The sequence below is a fragment of the Mus caroli genome, unplaced genomic scaffold, assembly GCF_978045245.1.
Source record: "Mus caroli unplaced genomic scaffold, Mus_caroli_1 scaffold_20, whole genome shotgun sequence".
Taxonomy (NCBI): Eukaryota; Metazoa; Chordata; class Mammalia; order Rodentia; family Muridae; genus Mus; species Mus caroli.
Window position 1 is genome coordinate 11122449 of NW_028227275.1, and position 17596 is coordinate 11140044.

At 41.4% G+C, this 17596-nt stretch overlaps 1 protein-coding gene across 7 annotated transcripts in view; it reads left to right on the top strand.

The window, feature by feature from the left end:
• Sorcs1 (sortilin related VPS10 domain containing receptor 1) overlaps positions 1 to 17596 on the top strand; it is a 527192-nt gene that overhangs the window by 482867 nt on the left and 26729 nt on the right. For all 7 annotated transcript variants that reach the window (XM_021151490.3, XM_085833868.1, XM_085833869.1 and 4 more), the window contains 4 exons: positions 4871 to 5004; positions 6153 to 6276; positions 11530 to 11642; positions 12542 to 12673. In XM_021151490.3, coding sequence (XP_021007149.1) covers positions 4871 to 5004; positions 6153 to 6276; positions 11530 to 11642; positions 12542 to 12673 — 503 coding nt within the window. The remainder of the gene's footprint in view (positions 1 to 4870; positions 5005 to 6152; positions 6277 to 11529; positions 11643 to 12541; positions 12674 to 17596) is intronic.

Consider the following 17596-nt stretch of genomic DNA (forward strand, 5'->3'; position numbering starts at 1 on the left):
GCCCTCAATTCAAGAAATTTAGGATTGCTAAATCCTTTAGTTTTAAAAGAAAGGAGATTTTTGTTCATACACAAGTCTCTCTCTCTCTCTCTCTCTCTCTCTCTCTCTCTCTCTTACAATGGAATGTGTATATTCTGACATTAATCTTTTAGACTCATGTTTGTTGAATGGTTGGGTAAGCATTCCTTATGTCCTATTTCACTTTCTAAGCCTGGCCTCCTGGGGACAAGAATTAGCTATTTTATGCTGATTGTTTCGAAGCAGGATATGCCTTAAATAGTTCGCTTGAACGTAGTAAAATCCCATTGCATTAATCTCATTCTGGTGGGTGTTCTCAAGCTTAAACCTTAATCCTAAAGGAACCATGTTCTGTTCCATGCACACAAACTCACTTGGTTCATCTTTTCACATCCACTAGAATAGATAGCATAGGTGGCAGGAGCCCCTTCTCTCAGATGCAGAAAACAATGATTGGAAAACTTTCAGTTTGATATTACTTTGCACCAGAGTCCCAAGCATTTTGAACACCTGGGGTGTCATGACTGATTCTGTGTGCCTGAGGTCCAGGCTATCCAGGTAAAAGATGGGATAGCAGTGTGAATGGAACACGAAGGAACTGACGATCACACTGTGGTCATACTAGTTACTTTCTGTCCCTTCTGTGACAAAAGCAAGGAGAAGTTTATTTTAGCTCATGATTCAAGGTGCAGTCCACCATTCTGAGGGAGGTTTCACAGGAGGGATATCACATAGCAGGTCACATCGCATCCACAGTTCAGAAGCAGATTGTCATGGAAGCTTGTGCTTGGCTCTCTCTCTCTCTCTCTCTCCAGATTTTATTTTATGTATATGAGTACACTTTAGCTATAATTCAGACACACCAGAAGAGGGCATCAGATCCCATTACAGATGCTTGTGAGCCACCATGTGGTTGCTGGGACTTGAACTCAGAATCTCTAGAAAAGCAGTCAGTGCTCTTAACCGCTGAGCCATCTCTTCAGCCCCTTTCTTCCTCTTCTTGTGCTATCCAGGGCCTGAGCCCATGAAAGGATGTTGCCCACAATCAGGGCAGATCTTTCTACCTCAGTTATTTCAACCAAGAAGCTCCCTCGTCGGTTATAAGTTTTGAGAACTACTCACTCACACCGGTTGTTATGTAAGTTGCTAGGAACACCCGGTACTTGGTGGAACTTAGGTAGGTTTGACCCTTGGATGATTCTGGCTCAGGTCAAATTGACAGTCAGAATATCCATTACACTGATTGAGCACAGAATGCCTGGTTTCATGAGTCACTCGACTCTAAACCTAAACTCTTTCCTCTGTCAAGAGTTGCACATTTTGTACCCAAATGATGCTATCAAGCAAAATATGTGACATTCTGGTACTTAATCAGGTTTAATTTTAACCCCCCCTCCTACAGAGGGGCAGCTGTGAGCTATGAGCGAGCTGAGAGTTAGCTGCAATTCTTACCTGTCAGGCCTTTCCCATCGCTTGCTTGAATACACATTCCCTGCAGTCACCAGGAAAGAAAAGTGATTTGATTCCAAATCAAAGGTTTCTCAATGTGAGTTTGCAAAGGTCATCAGAAACAAATAGAGCCGATGTTCCGCTGTAGCGTTGCCAGGAGTGAGCAGGCATCTCTTGCAGGGCGCCAGGGTAATTTATTGAAGCCTGACAGTTGGAAATTCCTTGGGGATGGTATTCACTCTACTCTGCTACTTTGCAAACTAATGAGACACTTGGTGCAGACTTTCAGGCCTTCAGCTGGATGGGGCAGAAAATTTAGAGGGCAGAGGATTTCAGCTCAGAAAACAACCTCCCCGTGGCCATTGTTCAGGGATGAGAGCCACTGAAGTGACCACAAGCCTATAGGATGAAATATAAATGACAAGAAATGGACTGGGGGAGGGCTTAATTCACCCTAACTCTCCATACATAGGAACAGTGTGCCTGTCTTGATGACTTCATGCTGACCTGTGTGACTTGAAAATACAGGAGATATTGCAGTGATGGACACTGTGGTTGTGTTGGCATGGAAATAGAACATCAGAGTTATATGAAGTACTGCTCACTTATTCACCTGCCCCATAGTTGAATGATATAAATATAATGATATGGGTTCTATCTCAGACCTAGTAAATTATCATATATGGAAACATGACATTGTAATATCCTTCAAACTACACTGAAATCTGAAGAATCCTGCTTTTAGATATTCTCCTTATGGTTTGAATATTATTTAATTCTAGTTTTTTTTTTTTTAAAGTAGCCTTTAAACAAATAGCAATGTGATATAATTGAATGGTTTAACTAGATTACATGTCTCTAGAACATACATCTAAGAGGTAGGCAACAATTGTCAATAAACACACACTATTCACTTCCATAGACTTCAGCTATTTTGTGCATTCTAGAAGTTCTAATGAAAACAAAAGAAACTCAATTACTCAAGAAATTCACGAGTTCTTTCAATGATATGAGATGATACAGCGCCACCTGCTGTCCATTTTATGTATTACAAGTATCTGTGCCGTGCAGCTGAATCTACTTGTTTGATCAGCACAGCTGGTGGTAGCCAGAGCAAGATATTTCACTTCCTGTCCCTGACACATTCTTAATGTATCGGGCTATGGGCAACAGAAAACAGGTGATTCACATCAATAGAATGTAAATGAGTATGAGAAGCCATAGAGAGCTTTGCTATGACATTCATACCTGTTTCCAGGCGTGCACACAGACACCACGTGCTAAGGTAAAGCTACAAAGCAGGCACTCACCTGCTTCAGAGCCTACAAACAGCATATACTGGATCATCAGCACATCTTGGATGTCCTTGTCAGCATTCCTGTCCAGTCCACTATCTTTTCACATATCTCTTTTCCTGTCAGCATGGCGGGCACACCTCCTCTGGTTCTGTTCACTGCCTCTGTTCTCAGCCCGGAAGGCTCCAAACAGACACTTGGTAGGAATCACTCACCTTACTCCTTACTGTCTGATGCAGTTTCTGAGGAGCTCTTCTTGAGCTTTTCATCAACAGGAGCTCTCTTTCCTAACTCCGCTTCGTACTTTCACTGCCTTCCCTCTTCAAAACTAGAAGCTCCACCCTGTGTCAGGTGTTCTGAGCACCGAGGATCATTCCCGGAGGCTGGGAATTGACCACACAGTTCAGTAAAGATTGCAATTCATTGTTACCCACAATGACACCTGGACATTTTCTTTATTCTGATGTTCTGACGATGGAAATAAAAAAGCAAACTGAATGCTCATCTGTTGAGACAGAGAAACTGAATTCCTCTGGGAGGATCTGAGATTTCCAGGATAGATGCCTAGCTCCCATTTTCTTCTTCTTCTTCTTCTTCTTCTTCTTCTTCTTCTTCTTCTTCTTCTTCTTCTTCTTCTTCTTCTTCTTCTTCTTCTTCTTCTTGTTCTCTCTCTCTCTCTCTCTCTCTCTCTCTCTGTGTGTGTCTATGCATGTCTTTGAAAGCTGAGTATGGGATGTCAGAGCACCTGTGTAACAGCGAGAGAGGACAGCTTTGTGAAATCCTCTCTCTTTCTACCTTTACATGGGTCCCAAGGACCTAACTCAGTTCACTGGGCTTGCACCATTGGGCTGGCTCACCAGCCTGTTGTCTTCTGAATTGTTTATCTTGGACCAGCTGAATCAGTGTCCAAGAGGACGGTCTGCTTGATAGGAAGGTCTCGGGTTTCTGAGAAAGGTCTGTAAACAAAAGGCCCTGGGAAGAGCAGGGCAACCATGTGCTTGGGGGAACCCAGGAGCTGCTTAAGAAGTGAACACAAGAGCAGAATGAGTTTCCTGGTGCCCGGAACCTGTTTACATGGTACTCAACTTTCCATTTGTGTGCAGCTCAGTTCTAGGCAAATCTAACTCAGTGCCAAGTACCAATGTGCCACACACTAGCCTGAGCTTATGGCTCTCCTGTTGTATGTAGACACAGCCACAGTTACGTGTATTCATAGCGTTAATCCTCTAGATCATAAGAATAATCATTGAAGAAGACACGATGCCTTTGCCTATTCCCATCTCTAACATGCAGTTCAAGAAACCCCAGATCCTGGTTTATCTCTGAGAACAGAGTCTTGTGGAATGAAATTGTGGAATCTTATCTTTTAACTGTTGCTGTTTGGACTTTATAAATTACTTATCATTGACCTTTTTCCACATGCATGATTTCAACCTGGTAGGTAGATCAGAAAATTGACTTGTATCATGTAGTTGTTCATTATATGCCGTTTTTCTTTGAGGAGGGACAACAGCAAGCATTTCCCTCGGAGAGTGTGGCTGCAGTGTTTGGGGGTTTCCAAGATGAATATGTGTCCTCTCAGAGCAGACAACATGCAACTGCAGGAGTTCTTCCCCTCTCTACAGCCACTCTTGTGTTGCTTTAAAAACAAAATCTAAAACATGCTATTTACCAAATGAAGACTCAGGAGGCAGATGCCATGGTGAAAGTCTGCGAGCTTAGAGGCAGAAAAGCACCCAGCTGGCCTTCCTATTCTACTTAAGCCCAAGGAAAAAGTTCCTCCTCCCCTCCTCCTCCTCCTCCTGCCCTCCTCCTCCTCCTCCTCCTCCTCCCCTTCCTCCTCCCACTCCTTTCCTTCTCCATGCTGTCTTAAATACCCGACAGTACAATGTCCCTCCTTTACAGTTCCTATGTTTACTCCCTGTCAACTGGTTGCTTGCTTCACCTCTTAATCTTTAGCTAACTTTATTTAGCTCTTGTTTACAGAAAGCTCTTATAAAGGTGTGTGCTAGGGCTGAGCCACACCGTAATAATGATTTTCCAATTCACAATCTTGGGGTTCACAGGGTGATCAAATATGCTGCAACCCTCTTTCTCTTCTGCCTCAGGTCCCCTGGAGCATGTGCACCTGTCTCTTCCTTTTGTCACAACAAAGAACAAAGAGGTCAACGCAACTGCGGTGCTTTGGCCCAGCCAAGTGGGCACTCTCACTTACGTGTGGTGGTATGGGAACAACACAGAGGTGAGCTGGTCGTCCACGTGGCAGCTGCTGATAGAGGCACAACTCATGCTTGAGGGAGCCAACAAAGCAAGATGGCTTATGGCATGAGTCTGAGTGTAGCCCAAGCTACCAAGACAGCGGACCATATGTGCTCAGATCATGTGATGCATCCTTTTCTCTTGCATCCATCTATCTTTCCTAGCTCCCGCCCCTATATCTGCAACTTCTTCTCTGCTTTCACTACTTACCCTTAGCTGAGGCACTGGAGAGGTTGCGCAAAGGTTATAGTGGCGATTCTCCAACCAGATCTCACCACCCTGGCTTTCTTCACTGGAGGTCAGGATTGAGGATTGAGGGTATTATTTATCTAAAGTTTATCACTGGAAAAGACGAGAATTAAAGTTCTTTGTCTTGTTTTCTCCACCTCAAAAAAGTAAGAGCAATTTATACCCTCTTTGACATAGTGATAGTGCTTTCTCTACCAAGTAGTGTGAATCTTGATTTTAAAACTAATTAAGAAGGACAGAAGAGATGTCTTTGAGAGGAATGAGCCAAGGGTTGTCAGAAGGCTACTGTTTTTTCTTCTGGGACATGCCTGTCCAATTGTATTATAAGCATCACTTCTCCAACACATTTATTTTTTTAATTTTTTAGATTGCTCAAAGCACAATCCAATTAGAACTTGTTTTTGTAGTAGCAACTTCCAGGAAATTGTTGATAGCGCCACTAAGAGTGGCACATCTCGTAGGTCACTTTTGCCACACTAGTGTCTAGTTCTTTGTCTGGGACTGTATCTCAATATAATGCTCTAGAAATAGTTTATCCTGGACATGAATTTCAGAAAGCTTAGAAATTCTCAGTGTATGTTGATACATTTGCAGCTTTTTTTTCTTCATTTTTCCACATGATTCATTGGATTAAAACTTCTGCTGGGTAGGAGACAATGCACGTGTATAATATATATATATATATATATATATATATATATATATATATATATATATTTCACTTGGACTGCCGGTGCAGGGAAATCAGTTACAGTTTACAGTGGCATACTAGGATGAGCCTGCCTCCATTCAGATCAGGGGAAATGTAGTGATACTCAAAGATAGGGGTCCTTCGGCAATAATCCTGACTTTCCCTTCTATCTGTGTCCTTGTTTCTTTTAGCCCCTGATCACCTTGGAGGGAAGCATATCGTTCAAGTTTACTTCTGAAGGAATGAATACTATCACAGTCCAAGTCTCCGCTGGGAACGCCATACTGCAAGACACAAAGACCATTGCTGTATATGGTGAGTGCTGGTCCTTGCTGACGCGATTTTGTCCTCATCTTCAAACAATGTTCTTGGCCCTATGATGCTAATGATTTTCCAGGATGAAATATGGTAGTACCTGAAAAAGAGCTAGGATGCTCTGAGGCTCTCCTTTAGAGAATGTTATCCATTAGCCAAGCAGTGGTTGTGGTACCATGGCTGTGGTCTAAAGGGAGGCTCTTAGCTCAATCTCCTTGGGTGGACTAGACACGGCTTCATCATGAGTAAGACTAACTCATTGTAGTGAGGATTTTTTTTCTTTCTGGTACTTGACTAGTTAAAACCACTTATCAGAGAAAAACATCTAATTCAGAGAGACTTTGCTTTTAAATTCCATTTTTTAAGAAAGCCTTTCCATTATCCAAGTACTTTTAAAACTTCTTTTGCAAATCTGTACTTAAAACAACAAAAGAAAAAAATTTCCGCACCGTTGACAATAGCAAATCCTCCACTAAACTAAAAGCAATAGAGATTTCACCGACAGCAGAGGCCAGGAGTGGACTAGATGTCAGGTAGAGAAATAGACACACAATGCAGTTTTGTGATGCCTGGGGAAATAGAATATATTTCAAGTATTAGGTGAGATGAAATTTACTGAAATGGAAAGGTAGGGTTATTGCTTGAAAATGAGATATAAAAACAGTTTTTACAGATTGATCCCACTTTGGTAATACATTTTTTTGTATATCAAAAACTAATCAGTTGGATATGAGCTAAGTATTACCAGCAGATGGCAAAGACAGAAATGTTTATTTTCAATATGGAAGTAGTACATATGCATCATGGGAAATTACAATTTAAAAAATAAGATTTGAAAACTCGATAGAGAATGTATGAGCTACAGAAGGAGAAAGAATGTGGTGCCTGGAAGAAAGGTGGGGAGAGAGAAAAAAATTAGATTCTTTGTTTTAAAATATCAATTTAACCCAGTTCTGAAATCAATTGATTCCAATAATATAATGAAGATCTAGATTGTCCTTTGGAACATGAGGCTCTTTTCTTTCAACTCTTTCTTGGGCCAACTTGACCTTCAAAACGGAAGAACAATTTATGAGCCTCTTTGAACATGACTGAAGACAAAAAGGCCTAAGGCTACTGTTCTAGAAACAGCATTGCATCTGTTAGTTTTACTTCTCCCTCCAGTCTGAAGAGGTTTGGTCAGCTCAGACAGCAAGCAGAAGTCAGCCTGGATGTGAAAGGCCCCCACCCAGAAGGCTACAGCCTGACATGCCTGGTGAAGAAGGCCGTTGATTCAGCTTCTTTACCGCGCTTGTTTCTGCATGCTGGCATTGTGTTTAATCTTCAGTAAAACCCTAGCAAACGGAAAGTGAGCGTGCAGACTCTCACTGTACCCAGCAATTAATGGCTTCAAAGCCAGCTCCACTTGGCCCTGGGACCCCTGTCTGATACTTCCCTCCATATTACTTTTTTCTTTCTGTTTCTGTGGCCAATACTCGGACAAAAACATGTTTCTTTTGGTTCACGTTTCCAGAGGCATAGAGTGCATGGCAGGTAAGATACGGCAGCGGTGAGTAAGGTGCCTGATAATCTCACACCCATATACAGGAAGCAGGGCAGAGAGCACAGGAAGTAAGTTCAGGCTCTAACACTCCAAACCCATGTGCAATAACGTGTCTCCTTCAGCAAGTTTCTTCCTCCTCAATGCTTCATGTCCTCTACAAACAGTGCTAACAAGTGTTGAAAACTATGAAAATTTGTGAGACATTACACATCCAAACCACAATACCCTAAATTACTAGACTCATGTCATTGCCCGTAGATTATTTCTTTCTTCTGGATGATTCCAGTGTGAATGTCACAAGTTACCATAGTGGGTGCTGAGCCACGTCCCTTTGGTCAGGTGTGTATATGGCCTTCTTCTGTGAATCACAGAGAATATCGTAAATCTAAGAGGTCTCTGTGTTATTCTTATCCAAACCATCATTTACTGCAAGGAAATTGTGGACACACATGGGAAATGACTGGCTTTAAAGTCATTCTGCTGCTTTGTGACAGTTCCATTAATAACAACGGTGACAGTGACACAGACTAACATTAATGAAGGCCATTTTAATCACCGACAGCTGTCCCAAGCACTTGATATATATGAACTGCCTTACTAAATCCTGAAAACAGATCTGAGAGAGAGAGAGAGAGAGAGAGAGAGAGAGAGAGAGAGAGAGAGATCTATAATTATAGCTGTTTTACAAATGACAAAACATGGCCTGAATATAATGAACAAGCAGGTCCTAAGCATTCTGTGTCCAGAAGGGTCATTTCTACACCAGCTTTCTCCTTGTTATACTTGGTGCTCTCACCCTCAAGTCTCTTTAAGGGCATCTTCTAAATGTGGTCACTCTACATACAGTGGACGATCATCTCTTTCTTCATTAAAAGTGTTAATAGCACAGATGGTCTGCTGTAACTATTCTCACTCATTTTCAGTCAGATGATTTATCCAGAGAGACACACGCATGATTTGAAATGTTTTGTTTGTTTGGGCAATTCTGGGGTTGAACCTGGAATGTCTGACCTATGAGGCAAGTGTCATATCACGGAATAATCACATCCGCTCTGTGATTTGAAACGTGTAATGAATTATGACTTCTTAAATAAAAATTACACTGGCCAGAGTTAAATAGGAAGCTTTGACTCCACTGATAAAAAAGGAAGAGTGGTTTTTAAGTCCTCCAGTTAGCTGGCAGAAGAGTGTTGGAGAGCCATAGTGACCTGTGGGGTCATGTGTGGTTAAACCACCTGAAGCAATTATTGTCCCGTGGGGAAGTTAGTCTCCATCTTCCCACAGACGCAGGAAGGCAGCAGCTCCGCTTTTTCTGGTTATGGCTATCAAAAGAATATCTCACCCATGGTCCTTGGCAATCACATTTTTAAGTTGTCCGGGCTTAAAGGGATGGAGATCATGTCAACAGCTGCAAGTTTTCTAGAGTAGCCTGAGAAAAGAGAGGCCAGTAGCTGCACCCACCCATAACATGCCCCCTACCCCACGCACACAACTAGTAAAATAGAGGGAAAAAAAAATGCCAGACGGCAGGAGGAGTTGATGAGTGTTGGGGAGTGATGGAGAAAGGCTGGTTTACCCAAGGGCACCAAGCAGACTGAGAAAAAGGACAGCTAGCTTGTCTTGTTTCTCTTCATAGGCTCCAGGCTCAGGGATAGCTTGTCTTGTTTCTCTTCATAGGCTCCAGGCTCAGATCTGCTTTTATAAAGTGGCCAGTGTGTCGAATTCGTCTCCTTTAAGAATTGAAAAAAAAAAAAAGCCATTTAATTGACAGTTTTTTCTTTTACAAACCTACTATATGAATACTTAGGAAGAACATTTCTAGGACATTCTATCTTCACCTCATGCAGATTCACACATTAAATGGTAATGAGGAAGCCACACCATTTGCATCCTCTCACTAGGCTAGACACCTCTCCCTTATGTATGATTCAACTGCCCCTTGATGGATGGGCGAGGTAAGGAGAAAGTGAAAATGACGCAAGCCTCTGCCTTGAGAGCAACTTAGAGCTTAGGAGACTCTCGGGTCCCGCCATTTATCACACTGCTAATTTATATGCTTATAATTATTCTTCACTGGAAAGGACTTGAGGATGTTCCCAGGGCTGACCAGTGACTTAGAAAACGTGTCTCTGGAGCAAAGCCCCTAACATCAGTACACAGTTTCACATCTAAGAGTCCTCAAAGCATGTGATTTTGCTGAGTTGGTAGCATTGATAAGTTATGTGCAAGTATGGACTTTTATGTAGCTGAGAGATATAATTGGCTTCGTTGTTGTCACTTAGCCACCACTGAAGCACAAGGGCATGCTGGAAGCAAGAATTGATTGTCAAATAAGTAAGTGCATACATAACAAAGCCTGCACGGAAATGGAGTCACTACATATTATATGCTACAGACATGGCCCTTAGAAACCTCCAGCTGCTAAGTACCATCCTAAGGCCAAGAGCACAGAGCCTCTATCCTCACAGATGTTAATATATATGTATGTATTGATTAAAGCTATATATGTATTGATGCAAGATATACATATATGTAATATCCAGTAAGCACAAAGAAGACAAGATGTACCTGATGGTGAAGGAGTCAACTAGTGGGAAATTCTCCATGATAGCATGGTTAGAACAGCCTCTCTAATGAGAGTCTGAGGGAAAGAGGAGGGAGTGCTGTGGTATGGGGGTAGTAGAAGCATCAGCTATGGAAAGTGGAGGCATGGTAGAGGAGCAATAGGAAGGACAAGGCACATCAGAACAAGGTGTGCAAGCAGGAGACACTTTAGAACATGAGGGAGCAGAGGGAGGCTATATAATACGAGATGAAAAAGACTGCCAAAAGAAAATGCATTTGTTCTAAGTGCAGTGTGGAGCACCTGGCATATTTGGGGAGAGGGTACTGTGATCCTCAAGTTCTGTGTGCCAAACACTGTGAGGTATAGGTGTTGAGGACATAAAGATACACCCAGATACTGTGATCTTAAGATTGTACCAACCTTGGGCTTTAGCTTCACCTTCTGGAGACAGATGCCAGCTAAAGACATAGCAACACTGAATACTTCCCTTTCTTGGGACACAGGGGTTCCTTTGCCAGCTGATTCTTGTCCTGTATGCCTTGGTCTAAATGTACTTCATGTGTCCTCTGAGCCTCTCCCCATTTCCTCCCAGAAAATTCCTCTGTAAGATTATTGTTAGTTGAATCACCATACAGCTTCCCGGAGATTCAAGACTAACTCAGGGACTACAGAGGAACCTAAATTATCCCTGATGTTAGGAATGTAAAATGCCATTCTATGAAACATGAGCACAACACTGCTAACAGTAGAATAATTTTATCAAATAAAAGTATATAATATTATACTTACTAGATATTCATAAAATGATAAAGGCATATGCACATTACAATGGTATCATCAAAATGTAATTAAAACGTCGATGGTGAGGAAGAATGGTTAGGAAAAATGTCTCCTATCACTTAATGTCCAGGATTTCAAAGCCTAGAGGAGGGGATAATGGGCAAGGGCTGCAGAACTGAGTATGGGCCAGAGTCTGTGGCTTCCTTTGTTTCACAAAGGAAGAGCTAACAAGGGCAGGATAGTGTGTTTGCCTTCTAGAAGGGTCACTGTGGTGAGTATGGAAGCATTTGTATGAAAAATAACATTTAGATTGCATTGGGGAGTTATTTAACTTGTGTTAATAAACTTACTGCTACATCCACAGAGGAATTTCGGTCTCTTCGCTTGGCCTTTTCTCCGAACTTGGATGACTACAACCCTGACATCCCGGAGTGGAGGAGGGACATCAGCCGAGTCATCAAAAAGTCTCTGGTGGAAGTGAGTACAAACAGTCCCTTCTCTCCACCAGACATAATTCCTCTCGGTCCTTGAATAGCTTCATGGAGAACAGACCCTTAGCAAAGGAAGGAGAAGGCAGAGCTGGAGCCCAAAAAATGTATGGTTAAACAATTTAGTATCCTAACATTTGTGATCCATATATGCATGCCTGTCTGCATTAGTGGGTTAGTAGAGCCTTCAGAAACACATGTCCCTTGCTCTGCTATGAAGCTGATTCTGCTTCAAGAAGGACATGGAGATCTGCGGTAGTCATGCAGCTGAGTTCATGATGTGGACATTAGTAAGGGAAAAATTAGTGACCGCATAATAACCAAAGAGAACCCTGTCTAAGTGTCTTCAATGTTAAGTATAATTAGTAAGAGAAGCCCAGGTCCAGACCCACATCTGTCAGCACACAGCTGCAAGAGTACATAGTTCACAGTGCCTAGCTATATTTAGGTGTCTTGGTTTCTTTTGTTGTTGTTGTTGTTGTTTTTAAATCTTTATTCCTTCCAAGTCCCAAGAGAATGTAATTAGTACCCTCATTGTGTAGAAGAAGCAACCAGAATAATTCTTCTACTCTCATGAGCAATAGATGACAAAGCTACAAACCTAAATGGAATGACATGATTCTCATGCCTTGGATCTTACAATGCAAAAACAGCTCCCTGAGCTTTCTGGAGGAGTAGCAAAATGATGTGGCTCATTCCTAAGTGGTCACTTGTGAGCTAAGAATGTCCAGTCTATCCCCTCATCCCTATAGTACCTAGGTCTCTGCTCCTACGCCACCACTCCTCACACTCCTGTGTGACTTCCGAATTCACTGGTGCCTTCCACCTGACTCTTCATCTGCCATCTTTCTCCATGGGACACACTCAGTCTCTTTGTCTCCCTCACAGGCCACAGGGATTCCCAGCCAGCATATCCTGGTGGCGGTGTTACCTGGCTTACCCACTGCTGCAGAGCTCTTTGTTTTGCCCTATCAAGATGGAACCAGAGAAAACAAAAGGTCGCCTGAGGACCTGGAGCAGGTGAGGTTCCCAGAAGACACTTCAAACTTCGTCCACCCATAAGCAATCTAGCCACCATAATAGCTCTGAGAGGATTTGTGGCTACCATCAACACTGACATAAGAATCAGTAGCCAGTTTAGTCCGAGAGCTGAGACAAGGTGACTTCTTCAGAGGCCATGCCACTTAGAATGTGGTAAACATTCAGTGAGGTCTACATTTTAGTGGAGAGATTACAGGTTTAGAGCTCTAAGACACATTTCTAGCTTCATCACTGCTTTTATGGTTCTATCATAGAGAGGAAGCAATCAAAAAAAAAAGTTAAAGAGTTTAACTAAAGTCACCACGATCCTATAGGTACCTTTGTCAATTAAAGAAATAACATAGGAAAGCATTGGACATAGATAGAAAAAGATGTGGAAATAAGGAAACCAAGACTGGAGAAGTGAAAGACATTTTTGGAAGAAGAAATGCTGATGCCGAGGAAGTAAGATGGTCCATGAATTGACTTTCTGAAAGTAGAGAAGCAAATAGGGACAGTAGAGAAATTCCCTCTCTCCTTCTGCTACCCCTGTGACCACATGGGAAGCTTGGGCAGGAATGGAGCCTGCCCATAGGAGAGCATGGATGGCTACAGCAAGCCCTGGCTTCTAGTGAGCTTGAGTCTAACTCCACTCCAAAGCCTATACCGGCTCCACCAGGAGCTCTAGGTTTAAAGTTGTTTTGGGTCCAGTGTAGGTCAAGTGAGGAGACATCTCTTCATCCTTACAGTTATGTAGATAGAGCATTGCTGCCTAAACTTCAGATGTTTTCACTCCCTGTGGCTCAGAGGGTTAGAGTAGCCCATCACAAACTATTCAATAATTGCAAAAGCAGAGGACAAAGTTCTTCGTAGAAAAATATAAAGGAGGAAGAAACATTGAGAAAGCTAAAGCAGCTTCCCAATGCTACCAATGTAACAGAATATACAGACTTTTAAGACAAAGGATATAAACAACAGAAATAAACCCATCATGAGAGAGTTGAACTCTGGAATGCCGATCATAGCTGCTCTCTTCATGTTCTGGTCCCTTCCTTATAAAGAAGTTGTAAAGAATATCCAGTAGGATAAAAGAATGGATTCTGTCCAGTGGTCCTTGAAAAGTGGTAGGGACAGTCCACAGTAAGTATGCCTGGCTCTGTTTTTGAGCCACATTGGAGAGCATGCCTGAGGGGACAGAAATGCTAATTGAATCGGACTATCTTGTCTGTGAAATAAATTGAGAATTCTTCCCAGTGAGAAGCACTTGACCCCCCCCCCCCCCTTATCAGGATGCCAGCATCAGGTTAATCAAGTGCCCTCTATCTGGGAGAGCTCCACCAGCCTTGCTTTCAGACCTCCAGAGAGTGTGAGAAGGCTCTCTTGCCCTCCCTGGCCTCATCAAGAAGATCACACCCTGCTATCCCAAGACTAGTTGCTCAAGTCTGGTCCAAGTTCTGTTCTCTTGGCCCTGCATCCCTTGCTTCTTGCTGAGTTCTCAGGGGTGACAGACATGAATATGCCATGTCTGAAGACCACCATACTCTAAGGAGGGTTCAGTGCCTTGTTGGAGAAAGAGAGGGCTTACACTTGTAGTCTTTCAAACTCCTTAAATGGAATTATGAGAAGAGCATACCAATTAGTTATGCAAAGCTAAATGCTCGGTCCTGAAATTATGTATACAAAGAACATTATACATACTGAGTAGGTTATATTTAGGAAGATTTATACATATATATGTATATGTATATACATGACAATGAAAAAAGAGCATAACAGATTAAAAGAGAGGGTTTGGAAGAAGGAACAGGAAAGATGAAATATTATAATTATATTATAATATCAAACAAAAAAAAGTACAAGTGTTACTACTTTGGACCAAGACAGACTTGTCATTGATAAATTTGCCAAAATATTTGCTATTTGGGAATTTCAAAAAATGCGTGGAAGAGCACCACACATCTGTGCTATGACCACAGCACCTGAACACGAGGGTCACACAGGCCTATATATGTTTCCATAGATTTCTGAGGATCTGTGCTGGGAACCTGTTAGCTCTATGAGAGATTTATCCCTGTCTTCTGCAGCTGCACCGAACCCTGGCTAAGCTAAGACACTTCAGATAATCAATTTTCAAATCCACACTGAGTAGCCCTAAGAGAGAACTTGCAAACCCTTGAACCCTTCAGGTTGGAAAGGACACATGGCACTCCTTCTCCCAAGTCATTTTCTTAAATAAGTGCTGAGGCTCTGCCTACACAGTAGAAAAATCATAATTGTAATCCCATGCACCCAAAAGAATGAAGGCTACCAATGTTTGGTTCTCAACAGTGATGGTTACCATTCCAGGAACATATTCAACATCTAGACTAATTTTAATACAATTATTTGGGGGAAAATACACTCACATGACAAGAATAAAAATGTCAGTCATTGGAAGGAAAGTAGAACCAAAGAGACATGTAAGGAAGGAGTAAAGTTTTGAAACAGTGCAAAGATAAGGATTCAGGAACAAATGCATGAAGTTGGGAGGGGGACGTGCTAGGGGAGGGAAGAGTTTGCATGGGGGAATTAGAATGGATTAACCAAAATTCATTGTTCACATATATGAAAATTTCAAATTATAAATAGAGATATTATTTAAATAAAATAAAGTGTTGATTTGTTTTCCCTATTCCATCCAAGAACACACATGTCATCTTTGTCTTGATCCTGGAATTGATTCCCATTCTCCTCAAGTTCCTTGGACATGATTATCCCTTCCCATTTGAATGTATTACCTTGTGCATCATCTAAGCTGCTTTCCTCACTGTACATTACTGTGGGAACAATATTATATTTCAGTGACGATATGTTGTCATGGCTTTCAGTACTTGTGTTTTCATATTGAACCCTGGGCTTCTGGAGTTAGAACATTAGTACTGTCCTTTTGATATGAACATCGACCCCACCTAGTGGGCATTTGGATCTCTAGTTGCTAGTACCCCAACTTATAAATAAGGGTTTGTATCAACTACATCATACATTTCTCCTCTGCTATAGTGGAGACATTTACAATGGCTTCTGTTCCAGGTTGTTTCCCTGTGTGGTAGGAAGCACCTGCCTACCTGTGGTCAATACCATGCATGAGAAAAAATGCCTCATTTGTTCAGATGAGAATTTTCCATTGCTATTCTAGCTGAGTTGATTCTGATTGTTCCATTCGACCTTAATATTTGGGATAAAAAAAAATAAGAAGGAGAGTTGAACTGCTGTTTTTCCTACAGTAAGGCTTTCCCCTGACAGCCATTCTAGTTCCTGTATTGAGTCTCCATTGCCTTTTCAACTAGTAATTTAAATGAAGTGTGAACTTCATCTGCATCATAGACATATCCTACCAAACAGGCAAAAACCAAGAATAATAGCCTGTTTCTTGAGCCGTGCTTGTTTAGCTGAAGTAGAATAGGAAATGGGCTGTGTGGGAAAGTGGCAGAAGAGGATGACAGCATGATTTAAGAATGAACTTCACTTAGGAGACACACTTTTCACTGGAGAGCAAGAGAAGGAAATTCATCTCGCTTCAGCAATCCCATCTCTGAGTGATCATGTATTATTTCACTTGAGTCTTTCTCAGGCAACTGCTTTTTCTTCTCATTTAGGATCTTGCTATGCCTCCGGTAGATTCACACTTCATTGTAATCTTTATGTTGTCCAAACTTTCAGATATTACAATTTGTACAGATTGGTGGACTGAGTACATTCATGAGGATTGTGTTAGGAAATGCCTATTCCCGTGGCCCACATTGCTCAGTGGCCTTGGCGACAGAATATTTTAGTTTGTGTGTGTTACAGGTGGATTAGGAATAGCAGGGTGATGAATTAAATGCTGCACCATTTTTATCTCCTAAACCCACTCACCAAAACATGCAACTAGACATCTCTCTTTCCCCATCTCAGTAAAATGATTTGAGAAACCTATTTTTTTTTTTAGTAGTGCTGAACTAGGATTAGGAATCAAACAAAGCTGAAGTCTAGTCTCAACTCCTCAAATATTAACTGGGTAAAGTTGGATATGTCCCTTGAGCTCTATGCTCCTCCATAGGGATGCCAGCATCAACACATAAGGAAAAATACCTAGACACATGCAGCGTTACCAAAATAAAGTATTCAATGTGCGCATCATGTACTTAAATATATAAATAACATCTCAGGATCTGATGAAGACAATACAGAGTAAATGGTTTTGTAATTAACCTGGCAAGAGGTTTAAAGTCTTGTTGAAATTTGTAAACTGTATACTTCTAATTTATCTGAGTAGCAAAATGCCTAGTTCTAATTGAGGTTATTCTTGTATGTAATGTAAATTACATCTGCTTTTGCTGCTTATGCATAATTCTTTCCCACAGAGTATATATCCTTTATCAAATGTCTTTTGATGCAAGATAAATAACATGAAACATGTTCTGCTACTAAATTAATTTTGCATACCTGGCTTAGTTTTGTAAATGACACAGACAAAGCCAATGAAGTAATGATAAAAACCAATACACATCTAAGAAGTTAATTATTTTCACAAGGGACTCTCCTGGAGATAATAAATTAAAAGTTATGTTGTTCTGATAAATTATACCTTCTGATTTAGTTATTTATATGTCTCACTTGAGTATAATCATTTTTCAGTAATAAGCTCTGATATCACTCCACTGGAATGAAAGGGGGAAGTCCTTCCACTATTGATACATAGTTCTAGTTTATGTTTCTGATAGCTTCTATGAAACAGGTCAGTTTATTAATTGCTTCTGAGATGTCTTTCATGTTTGGACTAGAGTTTTTGTATGTCTGGATATACCTATGCTTGTATGTTTTCATGTGCCTGTACATTAACAGTTTGCATGCATTTGTAAGTTTCAAAGCCAAAAAGATGGTGATAGATATTTACTAAAACTC